A 13727-nucleotide genomic window follows, 5' to 3' on the forward strand; every position below is an offset into this window, starting at 1 on the left:
ATGGTATGTCAAGGTACTGTAGCTGACGCCTGTTCTTCCATCTCTTGAAATGTGGCTGGTCGATCATGGAAAAGTAACAATCATGATGATGATTTGTAGGTTCCCTCCACACTCGTAGAATCACAAATGGCATGCCTTTCCTGCTCACGTGGAGCTCATGGTTTGTCCAGATCACCAACAGCCATTCCAAAGTACTCTTTGTAGGCTTCACAAAATTTTGTCTTTGGTACAATGACATATTTAACTTGCTTGGGCCCAATATAGTATCCACATACATAACAGAACGAGACTGCATGTAATTTGCACATCTGATCCGCTGACATACTGTTCCATAACAAAGCAAATGAACTTAACGCAGATTAACACACACCCAGACTGAAGTAGTAGACATGGTGACGGAGAAACAATACAACCATATTGCTGTGGCTAAGACAGCAGTGCGAGAGAACAAAACATGCTAATATCTTTCAAAATGTTGATATTTCGACAAAATTGTTGCCGGATTCGTGTTTAGTGGGTTGAAAGGTATAAGAATTCATCACAAAACAATGATAAGCAAAATCTTCTTGACCAGTGTAATCAGTGCTCGAAAAATTTTCTTCAGAGCTAGGCGCCAGGAAACCACCTACTAGTAATTATGGATACTATAAGAAGCTGAGCCAGCCCCTGTGGCAGAGTGGTTAGCACATAGAGCTACGATGCCAGGGGTCCCGGTTTCGAATCCCGGACTGAACTTTGATGTTTGTACGTGTCCATTCATCAATTTCATCATATCATCATTCATCACCATCTTTGCCTATTAGCCAAAATTGGCACAAAATAATTTGCTAACTTACGCTGTACTGCAATTTGAACTTAGAATCTTGAAAGTTTCGTACACTAAAACTTAAAAAAAATGGCAATATTACAGCAGAAGATCACAGTCGCCAAGCTGAAATTTTTAGTCGCCATGGCAACCTAGGGACCGGGATTTTTCGAGCCCTGGACATAACCTTACAAGGGACTTATTTGACTTTGAGGTAGCAAGTGCAATGTTGAAGTAGGACCATTCGAAAGCATCAGCACGAAACATGGCGACAACAAAAACCCCACCATGTGCATAGGAGAACGTTGGGAAGTAAATGTGCTGGAGGTGCAGAGAACAACCTTCTGCGGACTGTGTGTGGTACACTTCACAAAATGGTCATCATCGACCTTCACACACACACACACACCTTTAACTTGCACTATGAGCAAAGAATGAAAAATGATATGCCACAGTGATCACAAAAGTTTGCGCCAGCAAGATCAAAGGCAAACTTGGCAGCTTTGGTAACTGTTGCTGTAGGTATAATGCACTGGTTGCTTTGTTTTGATGTCAATACTACTAGCACTATAGCACTGTTGCTTTGACTTTGCCATTCGACTATGTCTCGTAGCTGCACATCCAGCTCACATTCGGATACCTCTCGTTGTGCCTCCTGTTGCCATTAGCAGCCAATGTCACGCAAGTGCGGTATACTCTGTCTGGTGCTTCGAATGCTGTCAACACAATTGGGTGATCGTGACCTCGAAGTTGAATAGATCCCTTGTTAGTCATTGTTCACATGCAATTTACACCCTTTCACATTCTCATAACATCGTGTGCACTTGTTTGTTTGGTTTACTTATCCATGTATTTTTTTTCAGGTGATGTGACAGGCAGTGAGAGTGAATCTGGTGAAGATGAAGAAGGGGAGGGAGGGGAGACTGAGGGAGAAGATGGATCTGAAGAAAGCAGTGCATCTGAGGGAGACAGTGAAGAGGAGGAGGAAGAGAGTGATGATGGGGAGGAGGAACAGGAGAAGACGGAAATTGAAACCTGCGTAGAATCTTCTCTACGGCAGAAGAGTTCAATGCAGAAAAGTGCTGCTGCAGATGCCGTTCTGTCAGACAGTAGTGATGGTGAATCGGAAAAGTGCCCCATTTGTTTGAGGAGTTTCACAAACCAAGAAATTGGAAGCCCCGAATCATGTGACCATAGTTTCTGTGTAGACTGTATTTTGGAATGGTCAAAGGTAGTTACCTCACTTCAAATGTAGTATACCTTTTATTATATTTTTTTTAAAGGTATCTTTTACCTCATTGTGTTCCGCTAGGCTTTGTGATAGTGAAGATTCATTTTGGTTTTCAGAAGTAAGTATGATAGAAATGTTTGTTTCAAATTGCTCTACATATTACCATAGCTTGATAAGTAACTTACGTAATATTCTCTGCTCGCCTCCATTGTGAGATCAGCATAACATGCTGCAAAGCCAGAGATGCCAGTTTTCAACCAGACAGGTAAATATAAACAAGCTAACTCCCACAAATCTGTTTCTTCTAATTGTACTCCAGCTATGTTACATAGTTGCAATTCTTGCCACTAGGTGGTGGACCATGAAGTGTAAGTGGATGCAAAAGTAAGTGAACTTTGTTGGGGTAGATGTGAGGTGGCTGCTAAGGAGCAATATACCAGGTGTGAGCTTGTGGTCATATTATGCTCTCATTCTGACAGTAAACCACATAAAGTAATTTGTCAAAATAATAATAATAAGTACAAAATAATAATAATAACAAGTACTACAAATCTTACCACCAGCAACTATTCTGTGTAAAATAATAAAAATGCTAAGATACTTCAGATGTTTATCCATAGTAACATGAGGTGTATTAAAAGTCTATTTGGACAATTTTTAGTTCAAGTTTAGGTCTGAGGACTGTCAAAAAAAATTTCAGTGTCCAAATATTTTAAGAATTGTGCAAAATGAGTAGAATTTTTTGCGGAATATTTTGTGCAATCTTGAATAAATGTGATTTATTTCATTAACATGCCAATGAAGACATAACACCCATTTATTAGTATGTTAAATTAGAGTGGAATGGAAGTTATTTAAGAGTCATGGAATTTGCCTTTGCAAAGTGAGTGGGAATCCTGGTACTGTTTTTTGCATATTTGACATGAGTGTGTGGGTGTTCGTGACTTGATAAGTGTCTTCAACATAGACTAAAAGATGTCAGTGGATTTGATAATTTTGTGGCATGGTGTGAATTATGTAAGTGATACATTTTCATTTATTGAAAAACGCGGTGATCAGTAGGGCATCTTGACTGCCATGCGTGAGACCCAGATTTGATTCCCAGGGCAGGTGATCTATGGTCAGAATTTTTCTGACCTTGTCCCTGCATAAAGCGGCTCGTGCACTCACCCAGCCTCAATATATTGAGTACCGGGGGCCAACCCTGGGAGGTAAAGGTGGCTGGAGCGTGGTGCTGATCACATCACTTCCAAAATGGCCTTGATCGAGAATGTGTGGGCCCTACCCCCACATCCCCTAAATGTGTCTTAATGGCATGGTGCTATCTATATGCACAGGGAACTTTACCTTATATGTTTTATTACTAAGTTAGCTTTAGTTACTATTTATAAGCATCAATACTTCACAAAATTAATGTCACAAACTGGTCATAAGGCATATTCATGTAATGTATTAAGCAAGCTGTAACTTATTTTCTTATTATTTATACCCAGCACATAATTCAGTAAACGTATTGATTATTTATTAGAGGTGGGATTAGCAGTGAATTCACAGGGAACAACATTAATTTACTTACATATAGATAGATAAGTTTTACTTTTAAAAAAATCTACTGTTGTGTACTTGTTATCCCAATTCACTTTACCATCACTTCCATCATCATGTTCCCATTTCTTAACTTCCAACATTTATTTCAGAATGTGAATACTTGCCCAGTTGACAGACAGTTATTTACACTAATTCTGGTCCGTAGAAGGCTAGAAGGGAAAATCGTACGCCAGATCCCTGTTGAAACCAAAAGAGCTTCTGATGATGAAGAAATAGTTGAAGACCCTACATACTGTGAAGTAAGTATCATTGAGTTTAAATTATAATAATTTATACACAAATACAAGGTGCCTGGTTGACTAAAAATTTTCACCTTGCACCTAAATTTTTCAAATTCAGTTTTTAAAAAATATTTTTTATATATATATATTTCAAGTTTGCATATGGAAATTACCATTTTTTTTACGTAATAAGTACAGTACAGTATGTTTTTAATGCTTGTGTGTTTTCTGTATCACGTGTATCAAATCAGAATAATAAGCATGCGATTTTAATATTTTTCACTGTTGCTAGGCGAATTTTAAAATTGCAGCGATATGTTAGAGTGGGCCATATAATATAATGAAATTGTATTGCATAATTGTTCATGCTGTTACTGGTTGAGCCTTTTGTAGGAAGACCACTCAGGCACAAAAATTCATTACTTTTAATCCAAGAGAAGAATGTTCAGCATATATGAGCATTATAATTAAAGGTGTATTCTATACCTTAAAGATAGTTTAGTACCCCACGTGCCTAATATGTTACAGAAAATGGCATGCCTCATACAGGGGTAAACATCACCTTGCTACCTTTGTGGCCAAGCTGTTTGAGTGGTCAGATCACAATCTTGCCACTGCAAGTTACAGGTTCAAATCCCAGCCTGGGCTACATTTGTGAGTGTGTCTTCATCTATTTAATTTATTCACTCATTACGACAATTAAACTAGAGAGGTAAAAAAGAAATATAATGCATTATTACTTCTTAAAAATAATTCTGTAACTAGTTTATTAAGATAAGGATGTCTTCCAGGTGTGTGGACAGTGTGATAGAGAAGACAGGATGTTGTTATGTGATGGCTGTGATCTTGGATATCACTTAGAATGTTTGGATCCTCCATTAGATACAGTACCAATCGAAGAGTGGTTCTGTGCAGACTGTATGCAGGCAAATGCTTCAAATATTGCAGAAGAAGTAAGTTGGTATTCTTAAATGTGAATAACATTTATAATAGGGATGGGACAGATAAATCGGTACTCTAACGGTATCGTCTGATATAGGTATATATTATTTTTAAGCATATAATTTTATGAATATAAACATAAAATCTCCTTGTCCTACTTTTTGAGAAAGTAAATATCTAAATATGCCTCTCCTTTTGCATTGCAGTCATCTGGTGACGCACATTTATTAAGAAGGGCAATGAACCATTCATTTGATTTGATTTGGGGGGGGGGGAATGAGTACTTGTACCATATTTCAACTCTGGGAGGTAAAAAGCCACTTGCAGTATTGGTGCTGTACTCCCAACAGTGAAGACAGCTTGTACAACTGCTGACCATTCTTATAATGTACAGGACTATTCCAAAACTATGGTATAAAAAGTCTGTAGAGAGAGAGAGAGTAAAAATGGTAACCAACCAGTCTTGAAAGTAAATGAAGGTGAAAGGCCTCAAGGTCTTCACTGTTTATATATGCATAATAAGTAACCGCCGCCAGTGGTGCTATGTGTAGAAGATATAAAACACTACAAAACCTGGAAATCCTGGTAAAAATTGATGTTTTTAGTAGTGCATTTTTTTTAAAAAAGAAGAATAAATTTTTAATTTGCTGTGGGAAAATTCAATTAGGCTTCAATTTCATACACTGAACATTACCGGTAGTTAAAGTATAAATTTTGTGTTAAATACTCTTGTAGGAAAAGGACTTATTTGTTTCACGTGTAGCTATTAACTAATGTAGAATTTGGTAATTCTATAGTGGAACCCCCAATTTTATATTCCAGACAGGTTTGGAAATCCTTGAAAAGTCAGGGAAGTTTACTGTGGTTTGGAAAAAATCAACATTTTTGTAGTAGTGCACTAGAAGTAAGTTATTGAACAAAGAGAAAAAAAAGAAGACAATGCAAAAATTTTAAATTTGTTGTGGACAAACTATACTTTAGTTTTATATAGTGAGTATTACCGATAGTTACAGTAGAAACTTTACATTTAATACTCTAGGAAAAGATCATGTTTTCAATTAGAAATGTACTACAATAAGTGGCTATAGGATTTTCCTACTTGTTGCAATTTTTAGGTTGTGTTTGGTAGATATTAGAATTAATTCAAGTTTTATTACTACATTTTACTGTAATTGTGTATTATTTATGATATAATTGTTATGATCTTTTTATCAGAAAGAAGTGTTTGTTAACCATAAGTCAAACTTGGTTAAGCGGAATTATAAGTGTGATGTTAGTGACCTCCTAAATATGAATTGCCCTAATGACTTTAGTCTGGAAAATTTTCTTTCTTCTGGAAAAGTCAAGAAATGTTGGCTTTTAAGGAATTGTAGACACACTGCTAGATTTTACATTTCCCTGCATTATACAATCTTCATGGTTCCAATAGAGCAAATTTGTAAACATTTCCCAGATTTTTACATATTTGTGCAGTTTAATTTTTTTCACTTTGATCCTCTAAAAAACTCTAAAAAATGTAAAAATCAAGGAGGTTCCACTATTTGCATTTTCAATCTGTAAATGAAGGAAAACTTTGACAAATCCCTATTTTCTTCCTTAGATTGGGATGGAAGAGGGAGAGCTCCTAGCCTTATTGGAAGATGCTCCCCCAATCGGACTGCCCACATTACGACCTCAGAGAAGTGGCAACTCGCGACTGCTTCCAAGGACAAGGCAGAGTGAGAGAGTCCGTGCAGTAATAAGAACCAGGCGCACATTGGTACGAGAATCAATAGAACCCTCACCACAGGTAAATGGTAGTGCTTTTGTTGCGAAGTGAGTGATTTGCTTTCGCTTAAGAAAGTGCTATGCCACGTCAGATCTGAAACTTGAATTTAAGATTATGTATGCTAATTAGAGTTATGTTTTAGCATAAGTGTATATTTGTTTGTGTATGCGAGTTGATTTTTTTTATCAGTATATGCTCATGTAAAGTAAGTAGCAAGTAAATAAAGATTCTTTTAACTAATGCATTTGTTACATGACATTGTATCCTTTTGGGGAACAATGCCTTTTAAGGAAGTTTTAATGCAGTGTAGAATAGAAAGCAGAGCACCATGTGAAGGTGAATGTGCTCTATGTTTGATAGATTAGTATGTAAAAAAAAGTTTTAGTGTTAGTAACTTAGAGTCTGGCTGAGCTAACTCCTAGCATGGGGATCGCGTTTATGGCAGTGACCCGTTGTTGCCATGTTTACCTATGAAAATGTAGCCGATTAGACCTACCACTCCCCCCCCTCCCCAGTTTGGACAACAAGCGGCAACCTTAGAATCACCCCTCCCCAAAGCAACCAGCAGGAAAACAGGATCTTGTCAAAACAACCAATTCTGTGCTGTGAATGGAGGCTGGGAGATAGCGTGGCTGGGGTATAACATGCTACAAACAGGTTCCAAGTTTGAACTAATCAAGAGGGAATAGGGCCGAGCCGATGCCACTTGGAACCATTTTCCCTTCAACCGATATCTTCTGATCAGCATTGGTATTGGGTCAGCATTAATTAAAATCTTATCCAACAATACAGGGAATTTAAGAATGGCAAAGGGAATTTTAGGGCAATCATAGGGGTTCTTGCAGTCTGAAACAGGAGCAACACTGGAAAGAGAACAGTCAGGAGGAACAGTGAGGAGGTTGCAGGTGAGCTGTGATTCAGATAATAAAATCTGTTTCACACAAGTTTCAGGAATTTCAAACTCTCAGCATTGTCTGGAATGCACTGCCAAATGAAGTGAAATTACTGAAGAAGGAACAAGTTTTGTAACATACTATATGATTCACTGATTTATGATCAGAAGCAAAGAAGAATCACATTTAATTAAAATAGATAATTCCTGTGAATTATTAGAAACAATCTTTCATTAAACTACACTGAAACTAAGGGATAATAATTATTATCAGTACAACCTCTACGTTCTTGAATTTTACATTTTTCCACATTATACATTCAAGGTTGATGGTCCCAACACAGAAAAATGTTGTAAAAATTTTACATTTTCCCACATTTTAATTTTTTTCAGCTTGGTTCCCTGAAAAATGTAAAATCAAGGTTCCAATATATTTGTGTAATTTATTTGCACACACACTATATATATTTTATTGTTTTTATATTTTTGTATTCTTTCATGTAGTGTTATATAATCTTCCTCTATATTCATGTACTGTACTATATTTTTTGCTTTGTGGGGTTAAGTATCGTGTTAAACCTAGCCCAACACTAAAGTGAATTCAGTTGAATTGTATCGTATTTTTGTAAAGCTTTGAATAAGTATTTAAAAATGAGTTGCTAATTTTGGTTCCAAACTAGCACTGATCCAGCAGGCCATAAGTTAGGTCATGGTGGGGTTGAACCTATCCCCCTCCCCCTTTTCTTAAATACTCACCATGAAGGAAGGATAAAAACAAAACTCACTAAAAATCAACAAGAACTGATTTCAAATGGTGTGGTTACCTTTAGCATTACAGTTGAAAGCATATTTTGTAACAAGAATCCATTCCTATATTGTATTTTCTTAATGGTGAAAGGCCAAAAAAAAAAAAAGATTATCAAAATCATTGAAGTTATTATACACACACAAGACTATTGTAGATAACCATGATTTAGAATCTCCTATTAGTTGTGGTAGGCATAGTAAGATACTTATACTTTTCAGTTGATAAGTTCTGTTTGGAATGTACGTTCTCTCTTTCTTTACAGCCATCTACATCTGGCATAGAATCGCAGGGTGATAATAGTTCAAGTGCAAGTCGAAAACGAAAGTCCCAAACCATCTCCAAAACGGTAAGAAAGAAGAGGAAAGTTACAAGAAGGAAGAGTACAAAGAAAAGGAAAACAACAAAGAGGAGGACTACAGCTACTAAAAAGAAACGTAGTACAAAAAAGAAGACAACTACAGCAGGAACAGGGAAAAAACGAAAAGGAAAACAGAGGAGGAGAAAAGTTCGAAGGAAGAGGAAGGGGGTAGGATATCTATCTTCCACCCACCACACACACACATCCATTCTCTCAACAATGTTACATTATAGATGTCTGTTAAAATTTAAATTGGCAACAGTGCGACTAATTTTACATTCCTCACAATATAAGACATTCACTTGCAAGTCCCTGAAAAACCTGTATTTAAAGTACCACTGTATGTGATTTAGAAAATTGAGAAGTACATATATTTAAAATTCACCTAATACTGATTGCTAGGGACGTACATATGTTGAGAAATGTCAGATTAGACACTGTAATGTTTATTTTAGAATATTTCTAAGATTGGTAAGTGCATTCTTCTAGAACATGGTTTTGCAATAATGCAAAATAAACTCTAATTGATGAAATTTATACTTATGTTGCTTACAAAACATTTTACTGGGGCTGGATGCTCCTGTTAATTATGGAAAGTTCTCGGAGCATTAATTAATTGTGTTGTAAACTTCAAATAAAAAGTAAGCTATAATTCACGCAGTTCCCAAAAGTGATAATCATGAATATGTCCATTAGGATGATTTTTTAAAATTTGTTTAATAATAGTAAAGTTTCTAAATGCAATTTCAGAATTTAATAACCATTACAATGAAGTGTCATTTTTTTATATACCAGATTTAAACCTGAAATTTAACATACTTTTGTACCATATTTTTGATTCTTTGTTTACCACAAAGAGTCGGTATGCACAAAGAGACAATATAGACAGGTCATAACATTTTACTTTGTCTGTCCCTATTTGTTTCTCACATATTGTTGTTGAACTAATCGTTTGGTTTGAGACATATAAATTGAACACTAAGATTCTGAAGTGACCTTTGTTTTGCAGGTTGCAATAAGAAGGCGTCGAGTGATCATCCCTTCAACCCCTCAGACTGTGAAGAGCCGACTAGCTGAACATTTAGGGATGGTTCCACCCAAGAGACCAGGACAGAGTATGCCAGATGTCCGAGCACCCTCTCTCCCAAATCTGAGTTTCCAGCGCAGGAAGGCTGGCATACCAACACTGCACTTGTTTGGACAAAGAAATGAACTGGATTACTTTTCTTCAGGGTAATGAATGTGGTTATATAATGGTACTTGTAATGTTTTGCCTTAGCTTCCCATGTTAATGAAGTTTGATATTAGATTGTATCCCACTTCGTTTGTTCTCTTTACCTTGTGAAAGTGTCTCTCTTTTGTTAATTTATTATTAGTTTTGCACCACTTTATTCTAACATTGATTGCTGGTGAATGATCTTTATTTTCTTTCTTCCTCTGTTATCATTACATTTCCAGATGTTTCACAAGCTTCCTTGGCAGATGGTCATCCTAATGTGCCAGAGGTTCCAGATTCAAACCATCTCCATTTCCTCAGTTATCCTCATCATCATGATTAACCCAAGAGGTAGAAAAGTGATGTAAAATAACCAAAATATGTTCAGAAAAATTTCCAAACTTTTGCCTAGCCCAGTGATTGGTCTCCTCATTGAAGGCCCTAATTCAATTTCTGATAGAGGCACATTTCACTGTTGAAGATGCCACTTTTATACTGTGAAGGCTGTCCCAAGCAGTTTCTGTACACAAACATACACTTCAAAAAACTTGAACCAAATATACACAAGATTTTATTTGTGCATTCTTTATTGTGAAGTAAACTTGTGGACTTATTTCTTAATGTCTTAGTCTATATTTCACATATGTACTAGGTTTCTTAAAAATAATTTCAATTTTCTTCCATGTTTTAGATCATTTTTATGTGTTCTTTACCTGTAGAACATTATCTTCATCACTGGAGCATTGATATTTGATATATGAAGTGATTGTTTGGAAAGTAAGGCTTTTATGACACACTGTCTTTTCTATGAGTCATGTTCTCATCTTTTCATTTTCTGAAATTGCTACATACCATATCAATGGCATCATCTCGGTACTAAATACGTTACTGTTGTAAACTTGCAATGGCTCAATTTATGCTTTCCTCTTTACAGATCTGACATTGAAAGTGGTGGTGGAGACGTTGCAGTTATAAGACCACGAAGCAGAGTGCCCATGCCACGGCACATTGCACATCGGAAGCTGCTTTCTGTGTCGGCTCTTCGATCTCATTCTCCAATCGGAGCTCCTTCCCAGCGTGTCATCCAGGAACCAGTAGGCGGCAGCACATCATTTGATGTTCTCGGAAGTATACTGGATAGCCAATCGCTCTTGCATTCTAAGTCAGCAAAGGTTTCAATTAAGTTAGATGGGACAGTGTTGGCAAAATGTCAAGAGAAGAATGATTCATCAAAATCTCCAGACAAATCTGCATCAGAAAATGGCTCGAGTGCTAGTGCAACCTCAAACAGTTCAGAAATACCCATGTTGAAAAAACAGCAGAATGAAACTTCAAGCATTAGTGGTTCTCGAAAAGACAAAATCTCCCACAGACCTATAAATCCTGAAGAAAATTCTAGAACAAGCAGTGGTGTGTATAATATTAATCATGGTAGTTCAATTTCGGGAAATTCAAGGTACAGTCCTGTGACACAAAGTAGCTACAGCCATTCCTTCTCATCCTTCGATCCCAGAGGTAGCCGTGCATATTCAGACTACCTGAATAGCAATCAAAGCTCCGATCCTAATTACAGTGGAAGTGATATGAGTGAACAGTGTGGTTCAAGGGAAGAAAACAAAAAGAATAACAGGAAGGATAAGAAACAAGAGGCTGATGATGATGATGTAGATATCTACAGTGACATTGAACCTGGTTCTGAAGGTATGGACTTTGAAAACTGTGGTGATGCAGCAGGGGGTGGTGTATTTATGTTAGATTCTTCTGGGAAGGAAAGGTCAGAGCTGGATTCTGGGCAGCCGAGCGATGATGAGCTAGGTAGTGAGGCTGACTTGGTGATAGATGACAACATAGTCCCTCAGGAAGGTTCCATACCAGATGACGAAAGGTATGATCCTGGAGACAGTGACCCGTTGATTGACGAAGCCATTATTCCTGAAGGAGTCGCAGCTTCGAAAAGTTATTCTTCAGAACCCCAAAATCCAGCTGAAATCCCAATTCCAGAAGGAGATCCAATTCCAGCAAGAATTCCCAGTCCTCCAAAGCTTCAGAACATCCCTATTCCCAAAGACATACCTATTCCGAAGGTAATACCCGAATCCGAAAAGTATGATCCGGCAGACCCTTCTTACGATAGTGACGATGAGCAGATGGCAATAGACGACTCGGCAGCAGAGGAGAGTGGCACAGCACAGGACAGTGCAAGTGGCGTAAATGATGTTCAGGACAGTATACCATCACCAATTAGTAGTAGTGGGAAAGCTGAAAATGAAGACTTTCTACATAGTGTTAGTGATGTAAATTCAGAGTGTAGGGACTCCTTATATGGGGAGAAATCACAGGATGCTGCAGGCGAGTTGCATACGCATGATGATGAAAGTGTTGGTGCTCATTTCAATCAGACTGGTGCTGTGAACAATATGTGTGCAAGTGATCTGGTGTCAAAAGAGAGACATGCTGAGAGTAGTGGTGGGGCATTTGCTGGAATACGTGACATTATGGGTGCAGATAATCAACTCGAACAGATAGACGAAGATTCGTGTCCAAATATATCAATTTATTCAGCTGCAAGTCTAGATATTGCAAGAAATGATGGAATTCGAGAAGAGAACGAAGAAGTGCAGAAGATCAAAGAAATTGACATTGAAGAGGAACCAGCTGAACATTCTGATAAAGGAGACGAAGAGCTGGAGGAAGAGGATGAAGTAGGAAGTGCTGAACACATTGGTTCTGAGGTGCAAAACAATGCTGAGAAGCAGTCTGAATTTGAGGAACAGGAAGCACCATGCGAAGAAACGAAAAAAGATTCTCCAAAGAAGCAGAGCCTTGTGGAAGAAATATTTGGTTCAGATAGTGACTACGAAAGTTCAATGGATCACGCTCAGAAAGCAAGAGCTGCAGCAACAGAAACTCATTCGCAAACAAATTCGCTGCTGCCTGTTCCAGGTTTAGAAGGTCTTGAAACGGAAACTATATCAGAAACGGAAGAAACAAATTTTGACGATCTCGAGGAACCGGAAGCAAATGCAGAAGAAGGCGAGATCCTGAGTAAAGGCAAGCGGATTCGTGACCGAGCCAGCAGGGAATCAAGAAGTCTTCCTTTACAGAGGAGTGAAGAACTGACTCCCACACGATCTCGAATGCTCAGCGAAATAGATTATGAAGAAGGGGAAATCGTTGATGATAAACCAAAACAAAAGAAGGACAAGAAGGAGAAAAAAGACAAAAAGCATGAAAAGGAGAGGAAGAAACCTCTTCCTGCCAATGAAAATTTTGATGTTTCAAACACTCCATTAGAACAAGAGAAGAAGAAACAGAAGTCAACTGGAGAAAGACCTGTTCTTGCAAGCAGCGAAAATAAAGAGGACAAAACACTGAAGGAATCATCAGATAGGAACAAGGCAGACAACAGTGCTTCGAATATTTCTTGGAAGAAACTGTCTAAGAATTCGAAAGAAAGAAATTATCGTGATGGCAAGCCAAAGGAAGATTCATCTCGCTACAAAGATAAAGAAACTAGGGATAAAAAGAGTGGGAAAGAAAGTAAGAAGGACAAAAAGAAAAAAGAGAAGCGAAAAGACCTGGAAAGGTATGATGTCCGTAAGGTTGTTAGTGAGAGATCGAAGAAAGCTGCCGAACGTCGAAGAAAGGATGAATTTGGACGTGATATTTCAAGGGAACGTTCATATACTAGAACTAGGTCAAGATCGAGGGGAAGATCAAGGTCTCGAGGGAGATCACGAGAAAGATCAAGAGGTCGGTCCAGGTCCAGAGGCCGTTCCAGAGAAAGAAGGTCTCGAGATAGAAGGGATAAGTCACGTTCTAGGGACAGAGTCTGTAGGTACAGAAGTAGAGAAAGAGCACGTTCTTGGTCAAGGTCG

The 13727-nt window shown here is 37.7% G+C and overlaps 1 protein-coding gene across 1 annotated transcript in view; it reads left to right on the forward strand.

Moving 5' to 3' along the window:
• LOC145985630 (uncharacterized) overlaps nt 1-13727 on the forward strand; it is a 63306-nt gene that overhangs the window by 35060 nt on the left and 14519 nt on the right. Inside the window, exons 4-10 of the mRNA XM_083119700.1 lie at nt 1669-2036; nt 3734-3883; nt 4657-4818; nt 6408-6596; nt 8538-8801; nt 9643-9866; nt 10784-13723. Of these exons, the coding sequence (XP_082975826.1) occupies nt 1669-2036; nt 3734-3883; nt 4657-4818; nt 6408-6596; nt 8538-8801; nt 9643-9866; nt 10784-13723 (4297 nt within the window). The remainder of the gene's footprint in view (nt 1-1668; nt 2037-3733; nt 3884-4656; nt 4819-6407; nt 6597-8537; nt 8802-9642; nt 9867-10783; nt 13724-13727) is intronic.

This window comes from Lepisma saccharinum, chromosome 3 (assembly GCF_977018435.1).
Source record: "Lepisma saccharinum chromosome 3, izLepSacc3.1, whole genome shotgun sequence".
NCBI classification, from domain to species: domain Eukaryota; kingdom Metazoa; phylum Arthropoda; class Insecta; order Zygentoma; family Lepismatidae; genus Lepisma; species Lepisma saccharinum.